Here is a 26,938-nt window from a genome sequence, read left to right on the forward strand (position 1 = left end):
TTCCATTTAGAAATGGTCTCATAGCTCAACCATGGTCTCAGCTCTTAAGAACTGACCAACCAAGCCAGAGTGTACACGGAGAAGAGGCTGTAAGATTAACTACAGACGTGTGTAACCTTAGAGGTAATAAGTAAGAAAAACAATGGCCATGTGATTTATCACGATGGTAATTATAATAAAGAAAATAATAATGCCATACTTTTTAGTATCATTAAATAATACAGACTTCATGATTTTTCTCCTTGTTTGTATTGTATATTTATATTTATGCTTAAACTCCTTAAATAAAATTTTTGACTGACAGACATAGATATTGAATTAATTTTTGCAGTATCTGTACATTACCCAAATTGGTGCTTTAAGACATCTGAAAAAAATCAGTTATATCTGTGAAATATCAATCAAATTGATTACTTGAAATTATATAAAGAAAGCAGTTGACTGATTTTTATTTAAAATTTTTGTGTTTTATATGTATATATCAATATATAAAACTTAATCACATATTTATATTATTTAACACATCATGATTTTATTTTAAATAAATTATTTTGATTTGAACTCATTTGGTCAATTTTCCAGACCATCATTTAAAAACATAAGCTCTGTGATATGAGTTTTTATCACTGGTTTTCGAACCACTCAAATTCTTTGTTCTGAAAAGTAGCAGTTTACCAAATTGTGTCTTCTTACCATTAACCTGTTATATCCTGTATCACTCATCTTTCCAAGGCAGACAATATGAATACGTGATCATTTTCAGATAGAAATGTAGGATGAGAAGGAAAAACAACATGACGAAGCATACTGCATACCTGCATAGCCTTGAAGACAACTGCAGACGACACCTGAGCTCCAAGGATTCTGATAACAGGAATGGGCAAAGTACCGACCGCTGGAGGGGACATCTGGACGCGGGCAAGGACAGTAGGACTGTCCTGAAGAAGGATTTCCATAGTAACCATCAATGCATCTGTCAAGGCAAATTCTTTTTACTAAGATGTTCCCAGGAAAAGCTCATGTTAGCCAATGTGGATTTGCTATGCTCTAGGACAGTGACATTACTTTGCCAACAAAGGTCCGTCTAGTCAAGGCTATGGTTTTTCCAGTAGTCATGTATGGATGTGACAGTTGGCTATAAAGAAAGCTGAGTGCCGAAGAATTGATGCTTTTGAACTGTGTTGTTGGAGAAAACTCTTGAGAGTCCCTTGGACTGCAAGGAGATCCATCCTAAAGGAGATCAGTCCTGAGTGTTCATTGGAAGGACTGATGCTGAAGCTGAAATTCCAATACTTTGGCCACCTGATGCGAAGAACTGACTCATTAGAAAAGACCCTGATGCTGGGAAAGATTGAAGGCGGGAGAAGACGATGACAGAGGATGAGATGGTTGGATGGCATCACCAACTCAATGGACATGAGTTTGGGTAAACTCTGGGAGTTGGTGATGGACAGGGAGGCCTGGTGCCCTGCAGTCCATGGGGTCACAAAGAGTGGGACATGACTGAGCAACTGAACTGAACTGAGGACAGTGCAACTCTTAAAACTCAACATTTTAGAAGATGCTCATTTGCTCTGTAGAAAGGTTTTCTGCTTCACATTGAAAGGGATATAAAAAGCAAGGTGCCAAGCAAATGCATGTTACTGATTTAATCAGACAAAGTCCGGTTCTTAACAAGATTTTGAAGGATGATGAAATGATGCTTTATCTTCCCCCGCCCGTCGCCATCACTCTACACTTCAATACAATTGATTCTCTACTCAGTGGTCCTTTAGAGAATGTTGTGAAATCAGAACAAAAGGAAAAAAAAAGGTGCATATGCATTCCATATCTTTCACAGTTTCTTCCAGTTGTAAATCCGCCACAGTTGAAGCATGACCCAGTTTCTGGATCACAAAGTTCAGCGAGCCCATTACAGAGGCAGGGGCGGCAGTTGGGAAATCCGAAGTAGCCTGCCAGGCACCGATCGCAACAGCGGCCAGCCGCCTGTCCACGGCACAGGCACTGTCCTGGTACTTGGTCACACATGGTGCTCTCTGAGCCTGGAGGGTGGCGGTGACAAGCTGAGCAAAACAAAGAGAAGCCTGCCAGGGTCAAGGGGCTAGTGGTGGGTTGGTGAGAGAGTCACAGTTCTGATATCATAATCTCTAACTTACTGTATCAACCTGATCAAGGTAAATAAATTTGAGTCCATACAGTGCTTAGAATAGAGCCTTGCATGTACTGGGTTCAGTTACATGTGCTCAGCTGGCAAGTTATATCTGACTCTGTGTAACCCCATGGACCACAGTCCACCAGGCTCCTCTGTCCATGGAATATTCCAGGAAGAATACTGGAGTGGGTTGCCATTTCCTACTCCAGGGTATCTTCCCAACATAGGGATCAGTCGTGTGTCTCTTGTGTCTCCTGCACCCAGTTACATATGATTTGTTAAAGAATTCACTGATTTCATTTGATCAACAGTATATTGTGGACAACTGCATGGTTCTTTTTTTTAAATTGTGGAATGACATATGACATTATATTAGTTTCAAGCGTAAAGTGAAAGTGAAGTCGCTCCGTCGTGTCCGACTCTTTGCGACCCCATGGACTGTAGCCTACCAGGCTCCTACATCCATGGGATTTTCCAGGCAAGAATACTGGAGTCGGTTGCCATTTCCTTCTCCAGGAGATCTTCCCGAACCAGGGACTGAGCCCAGGTCTCCAGCATTGTAGGCAGACGCTTTACCGTCTGAGCCACCAGGGAGTTTCACGTGTACTACATAATGATTCCATATTTGTATATATTGCAAAATGATCACCATCATTAAGTCTAAGTAATATCTGTCATGACACACAGTTACAATATTTGTCTTGTGATGAGATCTTTCAGGATTTGTTCTCTTAGTAACTTTCAAATATAGAATACATTAACTAAAGTCACCATGCAGTACATTACATTTCCATGACTTACTTATTGTATAGTGGAAGTTTGTACCTTTTGACTTCACTCATTTTGCCCACCTCACCTCTGGCAACCACTAATCTATTGGTGCTCTATATCCATGAACTTGATTTTTGTTTGTTTGTTTTAGATTTACAAATAAATGAGATCATACTCTTAGAGAGTGAACTTAGGGTTACCAAGGGTAAAGTTTAGACAGAAGGGATGGACTGTGAGTTTGGAATTGATAGGTACATACTACTATGATACATGTACATACATAACTGAATCACTTTGTTGTACACCTGAACCTAATACAATATCATTAATCAACTATCCTCTCATATAAAATAAAAAAATAAAAATAGAGAAAATACAATCACACAGAATTTGTTGTCTTCTCTCTGACTTATTTCACTCAGCATGAACCCTCTAGGTCCATTCAAGTTGCTGCAAATGTCAAGATTTCTCTTTTTTAAAATGACTGAATAATATTCCATTATTACTCAGTTCAGTCGCTCAGTCATGTCTGAATCTTTGCAACGCCGTGGACTATAGCGCACCAGGCCTCCCTGTCCATCACCAACTCCCGGAGTTTACTCACTCATGTCCATTGAGTCAGTGATGCAATCCAACCATCTCATCCTCTGTCATCCCCTTCTCCTCCTCCCTTCAATCTTTCCCAGCATCAGGATCTTTTCAAATGAGTCAGCTCTTCATATCATGTGGCCAAAGTACTGGAATTTCAGCTTTAGCATCAGACGTTCAAATGAATATTCAGGACTGATTTCCTTTAGGATAGACTGGCTGGATCTCCTTGCAGTCCAAGGGACTCTCAAGAGTCTTCTCCAACACCACAGTTCAAAAGCATCAATTCTTCAGCACTCAGCTTTCTTTACAGTCCAACTCCCACACCCATACATGACTACTAGAAAAACCACAGTTTTGAATAAACAGAACTTTGTTGGCAAAATCATGCCTCTGCTTTTTAATATGCTGTCTAGGTTGGTCATAGTTTTTCTTCCAAGGAGCGTCTTTTAATTTCATGGCTGCAGCTACCATCCGTAGTGATTTTGGAGACCCCAAAAATAAAGGCTCTCACTGTTTCCATTGTTTCCCCATCTATTTGCCATGAAGTGATGGGACCAGACGCCATGATCTTAGTTTTCTGAATGTTGAGTCTTAAGCCAACTTTTTCACTCCCTTCTTTCACTTTCATCAAGAGGCTCTTTAGTTCTTCTTCGCTTTCTGCCATAAGGGTGGTGTCATCTGCATATCTGAGGTTATTGATATTTTCCTGGAAATCTTGATTCCAGCTTGTGCTTTATCCAGTCCAGTGTTTCTCATGATGTACTCTGCATATAAGTTAAATAAGCAGGGTAACAATATACAGCCTTGATGGACTCCTTTCCCTATCTGGAACCAGTCTGTTGTTCCATGTCCAGTTCTAACTGTTGCTTCCTGACCTGCATACAGATTTCTCAAGAGGCAGGTCAGGTGGTCAGGTATTCCCATCTCTTTCAGAATTTTCCACAATTTGTTGTGATCCATACAGTCAAAGGTTTTGGCATAGTCAATAAAGCAGAAGTAGATGTTTTTCTGGAACTCTCTTGCTTTTTTGATGATCCAGCGGATGTTGGCCATTTGATCTCTGGTTCCTCTGCCTTTACTAAATCCAGCTTGAATATCTGGAAGTTCACAGTTCATGTACTGTTGAAGCCTGGCTTGGAGAATTTTGAGCATTACTTTACTAACATGTGAGATGAGTGCAACTGTGTGGTAGTTTGAGCATTCTTTGGCACTGGAATGAAAATTGACCTTTTCTAGTCCTGTGGCCACTGCTGAGGTCTCCAAATTTGCTAGCATATTGAGTGCAGCACTTTCACAGCATCATCTTTTAGGATTTATATATATTATATCATGGAAATACATATCTATATATACATTACATTTTACCTATTCATCTGTTGGTGGAAACTTAGGTTGTTTCCATACCTTGGCTACTGTAAATAACACTGCAATGAACAAGAGGGTGCAAGTATCTTTCCAAGTTAGTATTTTCATTTTCTTTGCATAAATACCCAGAAGTAGAACTGCTGGATCACATGGTAGTTCTTTTAAAGTTTTTGAGGAACCACCATACCCATACTGGTTTTCATAGTAGCTGCACCAATTTACATTCCTAGTGTACAGGGTTCCCTTTTCTCCGCATCTTTGCCGACACTCATTATTTCTTGTCTTTTTGGTAACAGAATTTCTAACAGACGTTGAGGTGATATCTCACTGTGGTTTTGATTTGTATTTCTCTGCTGGCCAGTGATCCTGAGCATCTTTTCATGTAGCTATTGGCCATATGTGTATCTCCTTCAGAAAAATGTCTATTCAGACATTCTATCCTCTGTCCATTTCAATCAAGTGTCATAAATGCTGTTTATACAGAGCATCTGAATAAGTAATGTTTTAATGATTCAAACTTCCATGAAACTTAGGATTCAAGCTTTCCAATTATGAAAATAAGAAGAACCATACTTAAATGGCTAGATTTTTCTTTTCCTTATGTGAGATAATAGAGATTAAATCTTTTTCTGGTAAATTGCAGAATTCTTTGAGCCAATCTCCCCTATACAAAAATGTGATGCTTGACAGGGTGGTACGTGGAAGAAATGTTTTCTCCTTTGTGTGTCAGCACTTCATATTTTTTTTTAAAGAAAAGGAAAAGAAATGATGGACCAAAGCACTGTTTGCTGGGTAGACAACCATGCCCAGGTGATGACCAGGAAGGTGTACCATCTCTCTGAATCATAACTGAAAAGACATGTTCCCTGATTTGGAAGGAGAATTAACCTACCTGGGTGTTTCCATGGTTCCTAAGGAAGATTTCTCAGTGGGGAGCAGTGTTTTCACTAATGGTTCACATTGTGAACAGAGAACTATTTCCCCTGAACATGACAGTCTTGATAAATAATCAGCAATGCCAGATGAAGCCTCATCTAAGCCTTTATTAATGGGTGGCTTATGAAATGAGTTCCAAGGTTAGTTGTGACCCCAGCAGCAGAAAGGGTAAAATTTTGGCGACAGGGTCATCCTACTTTTCAACTTCCAAATCTCACACTGTTATAGCCTTTCCAACCACTGGGTTTATGCACCAGGTGATAAAGCTGGGGTTACACAGACAACTCCTTGGGGTTCTCACATCCTCCCTGGGCTACTACGTTTCTATAATCACGCATGGTACCTAAGAGAGCTCTGCACACAGTGCCCACTGCATGAAAGAATAAAGTATGGCAGAAAAATGTTCAGTGTTTTACCTACACTGATAGTCTGAACAATATAGTCAAATTCCTAACCATGCCTTCTAAACTCCCCACATTGATTTTCCCGCCTTCAAAACTCCAAGGTTGAGAACATGTGGGTTTTCCCCATCTGGGTTTTGCTACGTACAGTGACAGCCACGTTGCCCCAAACCGTAGCTTCCTGTTGAGCACGTGTCACAGCAGCGGCCAGTCACCCCAGGCTTACATTGGCACTGGCCTCCCAGTCGGCTGCAGCTGGGTCCCTTCGAGCCCTGTGGATGACACTTGCAAGTTGCAGGGAACAAAGGAAGTTAGAGGGAAAGAAGTGACAGCAAAGCACCTCGGCCCGTTAGCAGCTCTAGTTTTGATCCGTCTTTCTCAGTGGATACCTCTACCTCCTCGGATTATACAGATTAAAGACAATCATGCCTGTGAAGTACTTAGCATAATGTTTGGCACAAAGTAAGTGCTCAATAAACACTACTTAATACACATCACCTAGCAGTAAACATTACTTAACAAGTTACTGAAAGGCTTGAAATAGATTGCTTCAATCATTAGTTGTTCCAATGTAATTCTTATTGATGCTATTATTTCAATTCCTGGTGATCCATGTTGATGCTGGATTATGCCTTTCATTTCCCTTATTCCATCTTTCTTGAAACTGTGGGCATCCTGAAGGCAGAGTCCTGCATGGAAGAAGCATCTGACGATCTCAGAAAGCCCAGACTCTCAATGTGGCTATCACTTTATAGCACTGATTCTCAGCTAGAGGGGAGATCTTGCTCCCCAGGGGACATATGATAAAGTCTGGGGGCATTTTTGGATGTCACACCTAGGGGGAGGGTGCTACTGATATCAGGTGGGCAGAGGGTAGGCTTGCTATTAAACATCTTACAATGCACAGGATAGCGCCCCCTTCCCAGCAAAGTGCTACCCAGACCTAGATTTCAAAAGTGCTGAAACCCTGTTCTACATTTGAGTGAAATGGGCAAGTCACCTCATGTTTTGGACTCAGTCTCATTTATTAAATGAAGGTTGAGGGATGAAAGAGGTTGTTTACAGTTCATTCTAGCCCTAACATTCCAGGATTCCAAAGAATTATTTTAGGACCGTTGTTCCAGAAATCTGGCATTCCCCAAGTGACTGCCAGGCTCTTCTTTTATATATACTTTCTGTACTGTGAGCTATGATTTCAACACATGGAGAGAATGCACTGTGTATCTAACCATTGAGCAATTGGTATTTACATTGGCTGTTGAGCTAAAACATATTAAACCATCTCACTCATGTTCCTTTGTGCAGACAACGGCGCTTCAGCGGAGCCCATGCCCCGTTGTGCAGCCTGGCAGACAAACTGGCTATAAGCCTTTCACATGCTCCAGGGAGCACCTGAGGTCCCGATGCTGAGGCAATTTCAACACAGTTGTGCAGCTGATATTCATCTAAATCCTGCTTGCTGCAGAAATTCTTCAGTGAGTTGATTTGGGGAATAAGACCAAGCTTTTGAAATAACGAGGAAAAAAAAAAAGATTTCTGTTTATAGTAAGATCCTGTTCAAGATTCCAGTTATTAAAACAATTAGATCTATGAGAGTCATGGTTGAAAAGAGACTCAATTTCATCCTTTTAATTGCATGCAACTGAAGATTTTAAGATTTTCAATTTATTTAAGAAATCTTCAACTAAATATTTACATTTGTTGACTTATTGCAAAGAAAATAAGCCTTTATCTTTTTATTATTATATTTTTTACTTGCTAATCAATTTGTCTTAGATTTGAAAGACTGCTAACTAGATTACTTGTAATGGATTAAGAAAGGACAGCTTAGGGACTTTCCTGGTGGTAGAGCGGATAAGAATCCACCTGCCAATGCAGGGGACACAGGTTTGATCCTCGTTCTGGGAACATCCTACATGTCACAGAGCAACCAAGCCAGTGTGCCACAACTACTAAGCCTGTGCTCTGGAGACCAAGGACTGCGAGTACTGAGCCCACATGCTGCAAAATAAATAATTTAAAAAATTATGACTTAGATGGTGCACTCTGTAGTATTACTGTGGAACTCTAAGGCCACAAGACTCTCCTTTAGAAAGTTCTGTCTTTTTCTATGGCTGATTCATGTCGATGTTTGGCAGAAATGAACACAATACTCTAAAGCAATTATCCTTCAATTAAAAATAAACACATTAAAAAAAGAAAGCTTTATCTTTTTCAGTTACACATGAACAGTGCTGTTCTACATCAAACAGTCTGCCTCTTGGGAGACTCGCAGTACAGATTAACACATTAAACCTCTGAGAGGTACTGCAAGAAAGTTACTTTTGTTTTTATTGAATTATAGTTGATTTATGATGCTCTGTTAGTTTTAGGTGTATAGTACAGTAGTTCAGTTGTGTGTATATATATATATATATATGTGTGTGTGTGTGTGTGTGTGTGTATATATATATATATAAGAATATATATTGGAGTAGGAAATGGCAACCCACTCCAGTATTCTTGCCTGGAAAAATCCAATGGACAGTGGAGCCTGGCAGGCTACAGTTCACAGGGTCATACAGAGTCAGATATGACTGAGTGCACACACACATACACAAGAATATATATACATATATACGTATTCTTTTTCAGCTTCATTTCCCTTATAGGTTATTACAAAATATTGACTTTAGTTCCCTGTGCTACACAACAGGTCCTTGTTGTTTATGTATTTCATGTAGTTTTTATCTGCTAATCCCAATCTCCTAATTCATCCCTCCCCATCCTTTTCCCCTTTGATAACTATAAGCTTGTTTTCTGTCTTGTAAATAAGTTCATTTATAGAAAAATACTTCAAAACTCAGTGTTTCCACACTTATTTTACCACTTGGTCCTATATCCAAATAATTTATTAACATCCTGTGTGCTTAAGTGTTTCACAGATGCATTTTGGGAATTGCTGGCTAAAACCACATAGCTATTATGGGGACAAGGACATCATTTCAAGCTTATTCTCAAGGAGGAATGATCTAAAGTTTAATAGTTACATGAAGAATAACTACCTGTTTAGATTTCTTGAGATTTTATCTAAATTATAACCTGATACTATTCAAAATGTTTACTAATGACTTGGATGAAATAGTGAAGAATGGTATAGCAAACTGATCACCAAGTTTGTCATTCTGAACAACTGGTAGAAAAAAACAGCACTGAAAATAAGTTTGAATTCAACAGGTCAAGTTGGGAGGTGAACCTGCTAGCTCAGATAAATCTCCCCTGATCTTTTTGCTTTGTCTACACTGACGTTAGTTTCCATGGGTTTTAAATCAACCCTCTTCAGTCTTTTCCTTTCTGGCCTCTGACACACCCACACCGCGGGGCGCAATCTCAAACTTGGATGACGATTCCAGTAATCCAGACTATTTCTACTCCTCAAATTTCTAACCCCATCCTCTCAGCGTGTCACTACCTCTCACTCCTCAAATTTCATAGAGAAAACAGATAACAGCAAAGGGACTGGAGTCTCCTACTTCCTGTTTCCCAAACTCCTGTCTCCCAGGTACTGACACCTGTCCTCACCTCTGCGAGCTGGTGGAGGAGAGGTGTCCCAGGGGAAGGGCCATCCCGGCAGCTATGCCCTCTGCCCTAGGGAACTTTCCTGTGGAGTACGGACCCGGAAGCCTGGCATGCTCCAGTCCATGGGGTCTCAAAGAGTTGGACATGACTTAGTGACTGAACAACAATGCCTTCCTTCTTCAGTCTTTTCATTTCAATCGACATATGTATGTGCTTAAATCTCTCCCATCTGTAAAGTTACCTCCTTGATCTCAAATATTCCTCCTGCTACTGCCTTGGTTCTTGAATCCTTAGCAGTCAAATTTCTTTAACAATTGTTTCCTTGCCATCTTCACTACCTCCTCTCCCATTTACCCTTCATGCCAAAGCAACAGCTCTCCCCTAAATGTTGGGGCTCCTTGGGGTTCTCTCATGGGCTCTCTTCTTACCCCACATCCATTTCCTAAGTGATTGTAATGAAGCTGTGTCTTTGATTTTCATCTGCATTTATGTCTGCTGCCACATCTCAATCATGGGTTCCAGCTCCGCACAGACAAGCTTATCAGTTGTCACAAAGGTACTGCTAATCAAACACACTCACAACCTGCTTTCCTTTCAGTGCTTATCGCCAGGAAATAGTGCCACCATCTGCCAAGCTGCTTGGTGTAGAAAACTGAAGGCCATCTTTGATACCAGCCTCTTCATCATCAACAAGCCCAATCCATCCCACTTGCTCCCACCCCCAACATCAAGTTCTTCACAAGCCTGGTCAATCTGACCGACTGATATGTCTAGGACGTGTTTATTGCTCTTCATTTCCCATCACTTCCCTAACCTAGGCCACCCAGATGACCGTGGTGACAGCCCCAAAGATGTCCCAGCTTCCACTTTCGTCTCCCCTCTGTCATCAGTTTTCTACCCTATTGCCACAGAGACCTTTTGTTTTTTTTTTTAGAGCAATTAAAGGAATTTAATAATAAAGTAATTTCAAAGCAATACCCTAAATATAGATCCTGTCCTGTTACTTCAAAATTTATCTCTGAATAAATAGAATAAAGTTTTTGTATATACTAAATACATGAAATTGCCAATCTTCCAACTTTGTTAAAGGCTTTATTGAGGTATAATTAGCATGCAATAAACCACACCTCCTTAAAGAGTTTAATTTGATAAGTTTTCTTTTTTTCTTTTTTTTTTTACATGAATCAGCCATGGATTTACATGTGTTCCCCTTCCCGATCCCTGCTCCCATCTCCCTCACCATCCCATCCCTCTGGGTCTTCCCAGTGCACCAGCCCTGAGCACTTGTCTCATGCATCCAACCTGGGCTGGGGAGATCCTCTATGACCCACCTCCCAGAATATTGGAAATAAAAGCAAAAATACACAAATGGGACCTAATGAAACTAAAAAGGTTTTGCACAACAAAGGAAACTATAAGCAAGGTGAAAAGACAGCCCTCAGAATGGGAGAAAATAATAGCAAATGAAGAAACAAAGGATTAATCTCAAAAATATACAAGCAACTCCTGCAGCTCAATTCCAGAAAAATAAATGACCCAATCAAAAAATGGGCCAAAGATCTAAACAGACATTTCTCCAAAGAAGACATACAGATGGCTAACAAACACATGAAAAGATGCTCAACATCACTCATTATCAGAGAAATGCAAATCAAAACCTCAATGAGGTACCATTACATGCCAGTCAGGATGGCTACTATCCGAAAGTCTACAAGCAATAAATGCTGGAGAAGGTGTGGAGAAAAGGGAACCCTCTTACACTGTTGGTGGGAATGCAAACTAGTACAGCCACTATGGAGAACAGTGTGGAGATTCCTTAAAAAACTGGAGATAGAACTGCCATATGACCCAGCAATACCACTTCTGGGCATACACACCGAGGAAACCAGATCTGAAAGAGACACGTGCACCCCAATGTTCATCGCAGCACTGTTTATGATAGCCAGGACATGGAAGCAACCTAGATGCCCATCAGCAGATGAATGGTTAAGGAAGCTGTGGTACATATACAGCATGGAATATTACTCAGCCATTAAAAAGGATTCATTTGAATCAGTTCTAATGAGATGGGTGAAACTGGAGCCCATTATACAGAGTGAAGTAAGCCAGAAAGATAAAGACCAATACAGCATACTAACACATATATATGGAATTTAAAAAGATGGTAACGATAACCCTACATGCAAAACAGAAAAAGAGACACGGATGTACAGAACAGCCTTTGGGACTCTGTGGGAGAAGGCGAGGGTGGGATGTTCTGAAAGAATAGCATTGAAACAAGTATACTATCAAGGGTGAAACAGATCACCAGCCCAGGTTGGATGCATGACACAGTGACCTTTTAAAAGGCAGTCTATTCAGATAACATTCCTTCTTCAAAGTTTCAGTGACTTCCCATCGCCTCAGGATATCTAAGTCACATCTCTTTTCATTCTGCTGCTCCTTGACCTCTCAGCTCACTGGTTCTCTCTGTGGGAGGTACCCACCCGCAGGGGGCATTTTAGAAATTCCAAGGGGTAATTTTGGTTGTCAAGGTAATTGGGTGAGGCGTGTGACTGGCATGGGTGGGTGGAGATCAGAAATGCTAGACATTCTCACAGAAAGGAAAATCATCTCACATCTCTGACAGCTTTTGAATGTTTCACTGAAGATCCATGAAGGAGCATTCTGTTTATAGTTATGAGTTGAAAGCTTTACCCCGTGTTTTAAAAACATGTCAAACATGTTTACAACACACCTGCTTGCATGGCTGTCTCATATGTAGTGATTCTACATGTATGAGCATCTCCACCCTTCACTGTCTCCCAGTGTGTTCATGTCCATGCATGTACATATTGAAGTACATACTATATCTCTATAAATGACTTCCCTTTTGTCTCTCCTTTGTGGTTGCACATAACACTGATAGTATTTAGAAGTTGTACGTTCAGGTAGGCTATAATTTCCGTGAATTTCACTGCAGGATAGGAAAGAGTGTTACAAAATATTTGTAATAAGAAGGGAAGGTTGTGTCAGATGACGTTTAGAGCCACTGCCTGAGACACACCAAATGACCTGTCACAACTCCCAGTATCTGTCATGACTGTGCGGTCACTTCTTGCGTAACTGCCTAGGTCTCCTCCTCAGAGCATCAGCCCTGGTGAGGGCAGGGAAGGTTCTAGTCCTGTTTACACCTATGCCTGCCCCACTGGCTAATTTTCAGTACATGCTTATTAAAAATTCTGCAGTAAAGAAGTACACATACATTCTTAGTATTGTATCTTTAAGTTGATACTAAAATGGCTCTGCATTCTCCAAACACAAACCAAGCAGGGTGACACTCAGAAGGAAGCCAGATGGGTTAGGCTTAGGAGTGAGAGCAGCCAGTCCAGGACTACTATTTACAGTTTTTGGTCAGAGTTGGTTTAAGAGTTGGCCATTCTTGGCACCAAGCCGATGGAGCAGATGACAAGAGCTCCTGTTAGCTACAGAGGTTTATAATACCGACTCACTTCTCCTAGAAACCTCTAAGGACTTTATGTTACCAACTACAGTCCATCTCATGGTTTAAAAGAAGAATGGCAGTTTTATGTTCTAGAACGCGTAATCTCCGTTTTTATGGACGTACCTATCATGTAATTAGGGCGACTGAAAAAAAATGAACTGACTCACTATGCTTGCCAAACAAAAGATATTTGTGCAGAAGGGTTGAACATAGCTTTCCTCTGGTTTTCTTGGTAATGCATCTCAGTTGATCAGGCTGCAGAGGAGAATGAACTTAGAGAGGGTCAAGTTCCAAGCAATCGAGTATTTCCTAGAACAGCAGAATTGCTTTAGTCTGTAATCATAATGTTCAAGGACTTTCTCCTACTGTCATCCTGGGTCAGGGACTCTCATGGACATTGCAGGTGCCCTGCTCAGATCTCCCCACCCACCAGCTGCTGTGGCACTGGATGCTAAAAGCTCACAACTGTTCCCTTCTCCAGAGAACTGGACTCAGCCAGGAGTGAGTGTGCTCCCTGGGAGGGGGCGGCGGGGGGGGGGGGGGTGGAGCCTGTAACCGATGATGACATGAGCACACAAAGCCCTGCTCCTTCACCTCCACGTGGAACCAACCCATGGGGCAATTCATGCCCCAGAGCCCCTGAGCCCATCCTTGCTGAGTTCCTCCTGTTGGCCCCTCACTCCTCTTTCCCAATGAGCACCTCAAACCAGGAGCACCTGAATCTCTGCTTATAAGGAATCTCACTCTAAAATGATGATTAAAGGCCTCTTCTGGGGTTTTGGACAGTTTGCCAAGATCTGGAGGCTCTCTTAAATTTTATTTTGGCTTTAGGAATTTTCATGACTATATGTAAGAGAATGATCACTTGATAATTGACCAAACGGACATATTTTTAGTTAATTTCAAATTGTCCATGTATATTCTACATCTATCAAACATCAATGCAGTGGTTTTGTTTACACACCTGTCTTATATATCAGGCTGAGGGCAAGAACCAGATTTTTTTCCCCTCAGGAATCAGCACAGTGCCTGGCTGTACCCTCAGAGGTACATCACCCATTCATCATGGGTGATGAATGGACAATTTGGATGGATGCATTTAACACAGCATCCAGTGATTACTTGGGAATTTATAAACTTTTAGAGATACTTAGGACATGGCTTTAAAATGAGAAGTAACTTAGCTCTCATAAATTTAAGTTTCATGACTGTTACGATTACAATAATAACATCCCTTTGTTACTAGGAATCCTTATTTTCTTCCTTTCCCTTTCTTTTCTCTGCCTGGGTTCCCAGCTGTTAGGTTTTTTTCCCCTTAATTAAACCTGTTGGATTTGATTCTCTTTCTTTGTAACTCACGTGTTGGTTCATAAGCACAGTTCTGTTTAAAGTTCCTTGTCAGAATATGAATTATATGGGTTAGGGAAATCATGACAGTTTACATTTCCCATTCAGGAGTTTATTTCCACTTTCCATTTCAGTTATACTGAATTTCAGAGAAACAATGAATAATTTTTTAGTATATCTCAAGTAATATTTGAGGGCAATATTTGGCTCATATTTATGTCATATTCAAATTTAACTGGGTGCCCTGTATCTTTCCTCCCTCCATCTCTCCCTCTTTCCTTCCTTCCTTTCTTTCCTAAATCTTGCAATCCCATCTTTGATAAAATAATCTTAAATAATGGCCTTTTAAAAATGTTGTAATAGCTGAACTTACAGAATAAAAATCCAAGATATACCTGCCCCATACTAAATTCTATAATAGATAATGAAATTAAGAAGTTATAACTTATAAATTAAAAATGTTCAATAGTTATAAACTGAAGTTTAAAGACACAATACACAAAATATGGAGAGAGATCTATACATATGTATATACTTAAATATAGCTAATTAAATCAGGGGTTGACAGACTTCCTGTAAAAGATCAGATAGTAGAGGACAGAAGGAAGGCTCAAGAGGGAGGGGATATGTATGCATGTATATATACACGTATGTATGTGTATATGTATGTGTATGTACATGAATGACTGATTCGAGTTGTTCCACAGCAGAAACCAATAAAACATTGTAAAGCAATTTTATGCCAATTAAAAAAATTTTTAAAAACCCAGGAAGGCCAGATAGTTAATATTTTGGCTTTATGATCATAACATCTCTGCTGCAAATACTCAATGGTGCCTTTGTAGCTTGAAAGCAGCATAGATAATAAATCTGTAAACAAACAAGCATGTCTGTGTTCCAATAAAACTTGGTAGGGTTGTAGTATGTTAATTAAATCACAATATTAGGAGATTCTCGCAGATATTTAAAAATAAAGTTTAACAAAGCAGTTTGATTTTTATCCATAAAATTTTTAAAAATCTCACATACTTCTGTACAATTCTGCTAATGGTGGGATGAAATTGGCACTCTCATGCATTAGTGATGATCCTGAAAATTAACTGATGAATACCTACCAAAAATTAATTTGACAGATTTCAAGAGCCATGAAATTTTGGTGAAGTAGGACTGCATTTTAAAATATTTAAAAATGTACCAACTATGCAGAGTTATAAAAAATAGAAGCAACTTAAATGACCACAAAAGGGGAATAGGTAAGTAAAGTAAGTAAATTTATTCAGTGTCTAAACTCTGCCCAGTGACAGGACTGAGCCTAAAGTTGTGGACAGAACGAAAGGTTTGGAACAAATAGCTGTGGCCCAAATTTGGAGGAGAAAACAATGAAAGAAGTTACTCAAGGAAACACTATGCATGGTTCCTAAAAATGGTAAGCTTACAAAAGCACCAAAAGAAAATGCTTATGATGTAATATAAAGTGCAAAAAAAAAAAAAAAAAAAACCATGAAAGAAAATCTTGTCTGAGCACTCTGATTACAAGGATAGAAAAGTATAATAGGTAGAAAATGGGAAGTTACAAGATGACAGTAAGTAATTAATTATTAGTGGACTATCTCCCCAAACTTTCTATAATGCAAGTACACAGTTGTGGCTCCAGGCAGAGATGCTGGAATCAGGCCTTCCGGCTCTGAATTCTCTCTCCTCACTCACCAGCTCTGTGACCCTTTGCTTCAATTCTGTCTGTAAAATGGGAATAAACACAGACTTCCCTCACAGAGTTGTCACGAAGTCTCAACAATAGAATATGGAAAACACTTCAAACCGGGGCTGACAGGTGCTGTTCTGGAAGATTTGCCATTGTTATTCGATGACCTTCATAAACAGTAGGTGATTTTCATAATGAAACAAATAGATTTCTATTTCTCATGAAACACTGCAAAATACAAACCTACATGTACAATTAGAATGGAACTTCTGAACTAGAAGGAAGCACCCGCAAGGCTCCTGTGGTACTTACAGAATCAACCAGGATGTGTGAATGAGCCTTGGACCTTCCTTCCAAAGGCTGGGAAAAATAGACATCAAGGGAATATTGTACATCTGGTTCTAAACAGATGGGTGTGGGAAGCAGCATGATTCTGTATTAAAAGAAATAAAGCAAAAATTCAGTGTCATAAGTACAGTTATATAAACGAAGCAGCCATTGCATTTGGTGTGTTCCACATGTGCTGTGAAGCGGGTTCCACCGCCAGATGGAGGCTTGGTTTAGATCTAGACCAGTTCAGGTGGGCTGGGTGGTCAGTTCACACTCAGGTTCTCTCTGGCTGTACCACAGGATTGTGCCAAATAGCAAAACCTTGGGAGCTGGCCAAGGGGTGTCACGACTGCTCTGGGGAAAGGATGGAGCAAATGTCCTCCCTCCCATCTATCAGGCTAATATTAACAAGGTTTCTGTTTTATTCAGCCACAAATCTCCAATGCAAAATTACTGGCCTGAAAGCTAGACTTTCGGCTGCTGAGATAACTCAAACTGAACACTGTACCCTTATTTTTGTAGCATTTCGTTTGTTCACATCTCCAGGCATCTGGGGGAACAGAAAACAAACATTCAGGATCAGAGTCAGGCTGTCTGGGCTGGAGCCCTGGTCCTGCCATACATCAGCTATAAAACTCAAGCAAGTCATCAAAATATTCTCAATTTCCTCCTCCTCTGATGAAGACAAGATCTACCTCATTGAGTTGTTAGGAAAATTCAATGTGATATTAAATGTAAATCATAGTGTAGCATATAGTAAACACTTAATAACATTACAGTCTCCTTTGATACACCTCTTATCCCACATAGTTCGTGGTTACAAATTACTGATAGACAAACGACACTCTGAGAAACCTTCAGCATTTGAGGCAGGTCCCCACGCGTACCTGGAAGCTGCTGGGAAAGCCTGAGGCTTTGGCTGAGGGGTCTCACGTGTGCAGTGCTTGCTTGCTCCAGTGGGGTTAATCACCATCTGGATGGTCCAGTCACCTGCAGACTAGACAGGCATCATATAAGGGCATGTTCCTGCAAGGATGCATGCACCAACATATTTCTAATGGATAGTGCACAGGATAAATTTGCCACCCAAAGTCTGCTTGGAAAATGGAGTTTTGCATTTGTGAGAAGAGATTCACCCTCAGGCTTAACTGTCTGGTATTTGAATTATGATCCAGGTAGAAAGAATATTGTTTATGGCCATAGATGTAATTCCTGGGTCTAGAAAACCCCTGGGACTCCTGAAGGTCTAATCTTTCATTTTTTTTTAACTTTTTATCTTGTACTGAGATATAGCCAGTTAACAATGTAGGGATAGTTTCGGTGAGCAGGGAAGGCACTCAGTCACACATACACATGTATCCATTCTCCCCCAAACTCCCCTCCCACCCAGGCTGCCACAGAACATTGAGCAGGGTTCCCTGTGTGCACATGTCCATCTCAAACTCCCTATACCCCCTAAAAATCCAATCTTTAACATCTGTCTCCCAAAGAGTCAATTAACTCATCATGTTCTTGGATCACAGCACAAAGGGAAAAAAAGGAATCTTTCACAAAAGGATATATATTTCTTTCATACTATTGCATAAATATTCTTATATACATTTATATTATTTAATATTATATTACCAGATATATTTACATGTGTATAAACACACACACACACACACATACATATATATATATATATATAGAGAGAGAGAGAGAGAGTGCATATATGCTAATTACCTAAACTCTAGAAGTCTCACAATCTGGAAAAGCTTTTTAAAGCTGTCAGATATATGTTCTGTCTATACAAAAATTTATATATATTTATACATACACATTTATATACACATATCTTTTTAAAAAATGACATTCTTGTCATACTCACCAGGTCAAAGTGCCTTCAAGTCCCTTGTTTTTAATTTGTTAAGTGAGAAATTAAGAAGTATGTCATATTAAGAGTTTCAAAGTAGATCATCCACTCTGGTCATACAACAGACAATGAACCCTTTCAGAATGTGGTCCCCAGAGGGATTCTGAGACCATCCCCAGCCACATAAAATATTTTTTAGGGGAGATGGTCTATGGAGTTTCAGACCACCAAAGAAAAGATTATGCAAAGAAAACTCTAGATCAAGTGTTTTCTAATTTGGTTTCTCTTCTTTCTTAGCTATTTCTCAAAAGGCAGGGGAAGGGCTCAAAAGGGAGGAGGCAAGAGGACCAGGTTGGTTTGAGCTTTCCTTTTGTCTCCTGGTAAAATCCAAGTGCAAATAAATGCCTCTTCTGCATAACCATGAGTCTAAATCTCTGCACATATGTTGCTTATTACACTTTCAGGGGGAAAAATGTCATAGGAGGGCAGGATTTGCATTATTTTAGTTATTTATTATTCTTATACAAACATTCCATCACCACTTCCCTAGACCTAGTATCTTAAATCTATAGCTCCAGCTTTAGTTTCTCTCCATGGAATAATGTGTGTGTACATATGGCTCCCTGTGTTGCTTTAATATCTTCAGGAAACCCTTTGGTTTACAATGCTCTCCAGATGTTCAACTTTCTGCAAATCCTGTTATGATGAACCTAGGCAAGACTGGAATGGAAACACTTAGCTTGAAAATGTATTTCATTCAGCTTGGAACCACCATCACAGAAGGGGAGTTAAAGGATACCTGAGTTTCATAGTGAATGGCAACTGTGAAATCCATGAGAACAGGGATGTTCCCCACAGCAAATCTCAAACCAGCCCCAGGGAGAACCCTGGCAAATCCAGGTCCTGTCCACGTAACAGGCATGCCAGGAACTGGCTCTCGGAGAAAGATGGAAACAGCAGGCAGTTGGTCAGAAGTCACCGAGCCCTAAAACAGGAGAGGAATGAACACAACTTTGCCTAGAGTGAAGGGTTTGAAGAGAAAATTAAAAACCTCATGTAGTTCTTGACGTGTATATGATCCATCTGAGTCCCGGATAAATTATTCCAACCAGGACACATTCCAGAATACCACGGAGAATAAAGTGCTGATTCTGCAGCTGTGGAACATATGTTACTGTATAGAATGATCACTTGGAAAGCAAGATCACCGGCCAGCACGTGAAGTACCCCATGTGTCATAAACTGAGTGATTCCACATTGGTGACTTTGGCTCTGGATATGACTATGGAGCTCTGGTCAAAATATGAAGAGAAGGAAAATATTCCCATGCCTACTTCATGGATTTTGCCTAATTGTGCATGACAATGATAAAATCCACATGGATTTATTTTTTCTAGATATTTCTTTCATGCAAATGTGAGAAATGATCTTCTCCCATCTGCTTAGGGGCACATGAGTACAAAACTGCTCACACGCTTGGTTGATTAGCAGCCCTGCTGGTCTCGATGCTGGATGTCAGCCTTGGACCATCTGGACCCCGTAGATAATACTTCCTTGATGACTTCTGCATCTGCCTCTCAACACTTCCAGCCTCCACTGGAATTCTGCCTCTTTCTTACTTTTTGCCTGTGTTGCTGCAACAGTCTCTTGGCTGTTCTCTCTGTGATCCCTCTAGTCCAATACATACCACACACTGCTGCCAAAGAGCATTTCAAACGCGTTCTCACTGCCAACAACCTCACGCCCAAATTACTTAGCCTGAAGTTCAAGTTGCTCTGTGATCTACCACAAACTGCTCTTCACTTGACAAATGTTTATTTAGTAACAATTCAATCCTGGCCTCTGAATCAGATGCAAAGATGAATAGACTAGAATCCCTGCCACAGAGGAGTTTAAGGTAAATAAGAAATGAGATGGAGGTGTGTGTAAACTCATCTCTGCAACATTTTCAAACTTTAAAAAAGTACTCTGGGGACATCATTGGTGGTTCATTGGCTGACTCCATGCTTCCAATGCAGGGGGGCCTGGGTTCAATCCCTGGGTAGGAGAATTAGATCCTATATGCTGCAACTAAGAGTTCACATGCTGCAACTAAAGAACCTGTTCTAAGACATGGAGCAGTCAAATAAATAAAAATATTTTAAAAATAGTAAAATAATAAAATTTTTAAAAGTATCTTGGAAATTGCAGCAGACAGTGTAGGTGCCCCATGGGATCCCCTTTACTTAGTTGGCACATCCATTCCCCATTTGTTGTACAAGTGTGACTTCTAACAGCTCACACTTGCCCCTTGTCTGGAGAATTTGCCTCTCACATCCCCACCACTATGCCTAGGGTAGCTCACAGCCAATGACTGCCTGTGTGTTAGTCACTCAGTCATGTCCAACTCTTTGCAACCCCATGGACTGTAGCCCGCCAGGCTCCTCTGTCCATGGGATTTTCCAGGCAAGAATACTGGAGTGGGTTGCCATTTCCTTCTCCAGGGGATCTTCCCAACCAAGGAATCAAACCCAGGTCTCCTGAATTGCAGGCAGATTCTTTACTCTCTGAGCTACCGGGGAAGCCACCAATGACTGTCTGATAGGGTATAAAAGGCTAGCCCTGTGGTCTCAAGAGGTAGGAAAACTTAATCTGCAGTTTATGTTTCTGATTTTCTCTATGGGTCAATCCAAGGTTTGTTTTGCCTGAGACCACCTTTGACTCTTTCTCCCTCTCCATCTTATTTCCTTCATTCTCTTAAAGAGTTTTCCCAAAGAAGACTGCCTTTGTAAATCACCTGCACATGACTCCAGTCTCAGGCTCTGACCTGAAATAGTTGGTGGCAGACAGTGTATACCTAAAAGCAGACTCGAAGATGCATTCCTGGAGGGGAATCACTCACTGTTCAGGTGGCAACAAGGACCTCAGTGGGTAACATGTGTTGATGACCCTTGTGGAGCAGCAGAGCCATTGCTAAAACTGTCATCTGGGGCTAACTGGGACAGGATAAAGAGGGAAGGGGAGGCACTGACATGAGCAATATTTCTGGCATCGACAGATACGGGTTATGAGGACTGTGGGCCCGGATGGTTACTATTGGCTGTCATTGGTACATGTCTTAATTCTTGGGTAGGGACAAAGAATTCCACTACTATAAAGCTGCTGGGTGGTCACACTCCTGCATAGAGTGGGCTTAAGAAGCAAACGGGCAGAGCCAGCTTCACGGGCATATAGCCTGTGCAGCTGCATGGGACCCCGTGCATAGAAGGACCCCATGCTTGGTTTAATGCTCATTTAAGAAGTTGTTTCCTAAGTGAAATGTCTTGGGACAATGGAGCATGCATAAGGACAGAAGATATATGCACAGTGTATGTCTGCCTCTTTGCTGCCCCGTTTGCATGCAGGGCACACGCTGCCCAGGAGCATGGGATTCAAGTGGACCTACTATGCTTAGGCATTCAGTGAGATTCAGAGGGAACACAAAGTAAGTGCGCTACATCTATGACTAAGTAAGCAGGGGTGCCAACAGCTCCAAGAAGCTGCGTTTTCTGTTCCAACCAGAAATTTCTTTGAAAGCAGAAAGAAGGGAATGACATTCTAAGAAACACATTATTCATGTTACTTCCTTGTGTCAGCCAACTACTTACACTGAAAATGATAACTAGAAGGAAAGAGGACAATAGGCAACTCAGAGTTTCTTTTCCTTTCAGTTCCTCCTCACTCATCAATAAGCTGAAGGTATTGTTGGTCAAACACACACTAAGACATGAAATGACAGCTGAGTTAGTTTTGTACAGCATTCCCATTGTTCTAGGAAGAATAAAATATATATGCATGGTGATGGTTTAGTCACTAAAGTGTGTCTGATTCTTTTGCAACTCCATGGACTGTAGCCCACTAGGCTCCTCTGTCCATGGGATTTTCCAGGCAAGATTACTGGAGTGGGTTGCCATTTCCTTCTCATATATATATATATATATACACACACATACATACATACATATATGACTCCAAAATAAAAATTGTGTAATTTCAATGATTATGTGTAAGATTTAAGTGCTCTTATGTTTGCAATTAAAATTGGCATTGCATGCTATGGAGATGAATAGTATAATTCATGCTAATAATTAAAATTTTTAATATTTCTTTACTTAGAATGACATTAAATAGCATATAAAATATTTTGACAAGTTGAGAGGCAGAGACTATGGAAGAAAGTAAATTAATATTTTGCTATCTTCAAGGGGCCCTTTCCTCATTTTTTATTTTGGCTGAGCATTATTCAGGATCTTAGTTTCCCTGTCAGGGATCAAACCCATACACCCTGCAGTAGAAGGATGGAGTCCTAACTATTGGACTGCAAGGGGAGTCCCCCTAATTTCTCAATTAGGGGGCTCTGCATTTAATTTCTATTTTACCCTGGCCCTGCCCATGGGTCTGAGCATGCCAGGAATGAGCTGGATTGATGCTGCTAGTGTACCACATGGTTCCCTTTATTGGACCACTCTATCTTGCCACCAGTTCCTGGGACTGTTAGCTGCTATGTCTCACCACTGCTCCCTTCTTCTGAGAACTGCCCTTGGCTGAAGGGAACTGCCTCACTTGGGAGGTGATCTGGGTCTGCCCTGGCAGTTTGTAGCCATGACTGCCTGACATGAGAATACAACAGGCCAGCCCTGTGGCCTCAATGGAGGACAACTCTATGGTGCAATGTACACTTCAGAGTTTCCCCAGGGAAGAAGGCAAGGCTAGACTACCCTAGATGCCATCCTTGCCTCCCTTTTCCCCCGCCCCAGCCTCCTGCCCTCCTTCCTGACTGGTTTCTCCTGATGAGCACTCCTTCAATAAAGCACATGCATTCAGATCTCTGTTGCAGTCTCTGTTTCTAGGAAACCCAGCCTAAGACAGTGATTAAGGATGTATGCATATGCACACATATACTTATGTAAAACTAAAAGTTTCACCAAAAAATATGCCCTTGCTTTATAGTCTTCTGTCATACTAAGTTGATCCAAGTCAATTGATTTCATGACCTACTTACCAACAGGCATGACCTGCAGTTTGAAAATTACTGACCTATGGGACCCTAGAGATGGAAACAATTACTTATGTCTGGATGTTAGGGTAGTGAATGTCACAGAAAGACAAATCTGAATTAGGTCTTAAAGGATGACTACAAGTTTTCCAAGTGAGTAATACAGAAGTAGTTGTTTCAGGTGAGAGTCAGGAGAGGAGTCTGTGGCTGTTTACAACAGTGTTTCTCAAAGTGCTTCCAGGGACCACTCATGTTACTAGGGGTGCTTGGCAAATATGCAGATTTCTTCTTTTCCCCCAAATGATCCAAAAAGTATTTATTAAAAAAAATCATTATGCCAAACATCTCAAATATCTAAATCCAATTAAAGATCACAAAATGTATGTATGTTTTCCTAAAGTCTCTGCAGATTTCCAAATTGAGCATCACTGCTCTAGAGCTACACTGTCTAATTGAACTTCCTGCAATAATGAAAATGTTCCATATCTGCACTATCCAGTATAGAAGTCCAATGTGGCTACAGAGTTACTTGAAAAAATATGCAGGTTTCATGACACTAGTCAGATTCCCCGATTCAGCATCTCCAGTGGAAGGCCCTAGCGTCTGCATTCTAAACAAATTCCCCGGGTGATACTTCTGTGCAGTAAAATCTGGAAGTTCACTGATCTGTGCCACTGGGAACAAGGGCACTCCAACCCTTCTTTTTTCAGGAGGACTTCAAATTGAGATGCCTGGAGTCAGAGAAGGCTTTATGGACAGGGGACATGGGGATAGACAAGCAGAAGAGCAAAACTGCTTTGACGTGCACATGAACCTGAACGGAGGACCACCACTCATGAAGCCTTCTCCGATCCTCTCGGCTGGAGGTGGTTTTCCTTAAGGGAAATTCATAACATGTTTTGTGCACCTCTTCACGCACCCCACCCTGAAATGCATTCATTGTTTGTGTACATGCCTCATTTCTTCCACAAAAATCTCAAGGGCACGCTCTATGTCTAGGTGTTTCTGTTTTCATTCTTTCAATCAAGAAAGTCTCTTAGGCACCAAGAACTGTTTCAAGTGCTGGTTGTATGAACAGGACAGCCAACATTTGCTTTCTTTTGCTTTTCCAACATGTCCCTTCATGCAAACACACACGAATGCTCGGTAAAGACCCCGGCATAATGAATGAACAAATAGACCTAAAGTTATCCTGCCTTTAATTAAATAGTAGTTGAATGGCCACAGGGTTTTCTGGTCTCCTCTAGCCTGCAGAAGCTATTGGAGGCAGGGCCCTGAGGAGGCAGCATCACCCTGACACTCATATCCAGCACTGATCAACTATAACCATTTCAGAATCAAGAGCATAGTCACACAGCATCCCCAGGGACACCAACATGTCCTTTGTCTTCAACCAGGAAGACAGCCATTTCTCAGCATTGTACGTCTCCTTTTTAAAAAGACAAGAAAATATGAAAGCACAGTCTGACTCTTCAACTCTCTAGAATCTTACTTTCCCAAGGTTTTCACACTGAAGAGAAATAAAGCTAATGAAGTTTTTTCCAGAGGCTCTAGTTACTTTGAGTGTGCGTCTTCCTTTCCTTCACTCTATTCTTGAGGATATTAAGAGCTTAGAGTGACTGAGCACTTACATGAGCCAGGCATGGGTCTAAGGGCATTACCCAGGTTATTTGCTTCTAGCAGAATAGACAATGACCCTGAAGAAATGGTTTACCTCATTCTGTTCATCTGCTTGTATGCTTTGCTGATGTTTTCTCAGTATTATATTTCCTTTGTCAATTATGAAATCATCTCCTTGTTGCTGGAAATACACATCGCATGTAGGCAAAGCTGTTGCTAATATCTTAAAAAGAAAAGAAATGGTAGTTTAAGTAACAAACAACAGTTTCAATTTTATCATAGTTGAAAAGTTTCAGATTCTACAAGAATTTAAAAGGGAATCATGATTCTCACTTAATAGCCTTGGGAGGAAGTCATGGAGCCAGCGTAAAATTTTTTGTTTTTCTGTGAAAATGTGAAATTTTGGGTGGTTATAAGGCTATGTGTTGAGTTTTCTTTTCAAGGGCTATTATACTAGTGTAATTCTAAACTGGGAAAACATTTCTTCTTTGCTATTGGTTTTATGGTGTTTTGACCATTAACAATATGCATGATGTACCGACTCAAAGATTTATTAGATGTTGTAATTTTGACACCTCCAGACCAATTTCTCTTAGTTCTCATGGTCTGTAAAATTTGGCTTTAAACGTTCCCATAAGAGATTATGTCAGGATAGCAAAATTCCACCAACTAAACTTAAACAGCAGAATTGCATCCATGCAACTGCAGTTTCCTTTAAATCCTGGGTTTTGTGGGACCCACTTTTATATTATCTCCTAGTCATTCAGTTAGAATTCATTCAGTCATTCATACACAGTTAGAATCTCCAATTGTTCATTTCCAAGTTTTCACTATACCCGGTGTGTTAGTCACGCAGTTGTGTCCGACTCTTTCTGATGTCATGAACTGTAGCCCTCCAGGCTCCTCTGTCCATGGAATTCTCCAGGCAAGAATACTAGAGTGTGTAGCCATTCCCTTCTCCAAGGGATCTTCCCAAGCCAGGGATCAAACCTGGGTCTCCTGCATCACAGGCAGATTCTTTATTGTCTGAGCCACCAGGGAAGCCCCTATATGTTTGCTTGATGTTTCACTGTTAGTTTTACAGACAAAGTTTTTAATTTCACAGATGCTCTGGTTGTTCATTGTGAGTGGGAAGCCCTGAGCCCTCTATTCTAGTGGTCACTGTTCAGACTCTTGAGCAGGCTGTTCAGTCAGCTCCTTTGGACAGGACCCACAGGCTTATGTTTATTCGTCCTCTTCATTTTTTCCCCTTCACTAATTATGTTCACCTTACAACACAAAATCATAAACTATTTTACTAATTTTACACAGAAAACATATTATGGAATACTATATTAGATGCCATACTATGTTAAATTCAATCAATATTAACTTTTGTGGCCACGTTTAATTTCTATAAGAAAACAAGTCAGGTGCTTCCCAAACTGTGTACAAATCACCTGGGGATCTTGCTAACATGCAGACTGGATTCAGTAGGTCTAGATGGGGGCTGAGAGTCTCCAAGTCTAATGAATCCACAAATGATGCCACTATTATTGGTCTGCACACCATATTTTGAGTAGCAAGGATGTTGCCATAGACTGAATGCTTTTGTCCCCCTGCTAAATTCCTATGTTGAAATCGAATCCCCATGGTGATGGTATTAGGAGGTGGGGTTCTGGGAGGTGATTAGGTCATGAAGGCAGAGTCCTCATGAATGGGATTAGTGCCCTTATAAAAGATGCCTGAGAGAAATCCCTTGTTATGGGAGGACTTAGTGAAAAGACAGCCCTCTAAGAACCAGGAAGTGGGTCTCAGACATTGCATCAGTAG

The 26,938-nt window shown here is 40.7% G+C and overlaps 1 protein-coding gene and 1 long non-coding RNA gene across 2 annotated transcripts in view; one reads left to right on the forward strand and one right to left on the reverse strand.

Annotated features, from left to right (window-relative positions):
* LOC133072230 (uncharacterized) overlaps window positions 1-868 on the forward strand; it is a 42,505-nt gene extending 41,637 nt beyond the window's left edge. The window contains exon 6 of the long non-coding RNA XR_009696673.1: window positions 733-868. This is a non-coding gene — a long non-coding RNA (uncharacterized LOC133072230). The remainder of the gene's footprint in view (window positions 1-732) is intronic.
* Window positions 1-26,938, reverse strand: part of LAMB4 (laminin subunit beta 4) — a 103,330-nt gene that overhangs the window by 41,759 nt on the left and 34,633 nt on the right. The window contains 7 exon segments of the mRNA XM_061165260.1: window positions 816-973; window positions 1,823-2,063; window positions 6,365-6,508; window positions 7,542-7,719; window positions 16,620-16,740; window positions 17,525-17,634; window positions 19,292-19,477. Coding sequence (XP_061021243.1) covers window positions 816-973; window positions 1,823-2,063; window positions 6,365-6,508; window positions 7,542-7,719; window positions 16,620-16,740; window positions 17,525-17,634; window positions 19,292-19,477 — 1,138 coding nt within the window.

The sequence above is a fragment of the Dama dama genome, chromosome 18 (genome assembly GCF_033118175.1).
Source record: "Dama dama isolate Ldn47 chromosome 18, ASM3311817v1, whole genome shotgun sequence".
In the NCBI taxonomy this organism is placed as follows: domain Eukaryota; kingdom Metazoa; phylum Chordata; class Mammalia; order Artiodactyla; family Cervidae; genus Dama; species Dama dama.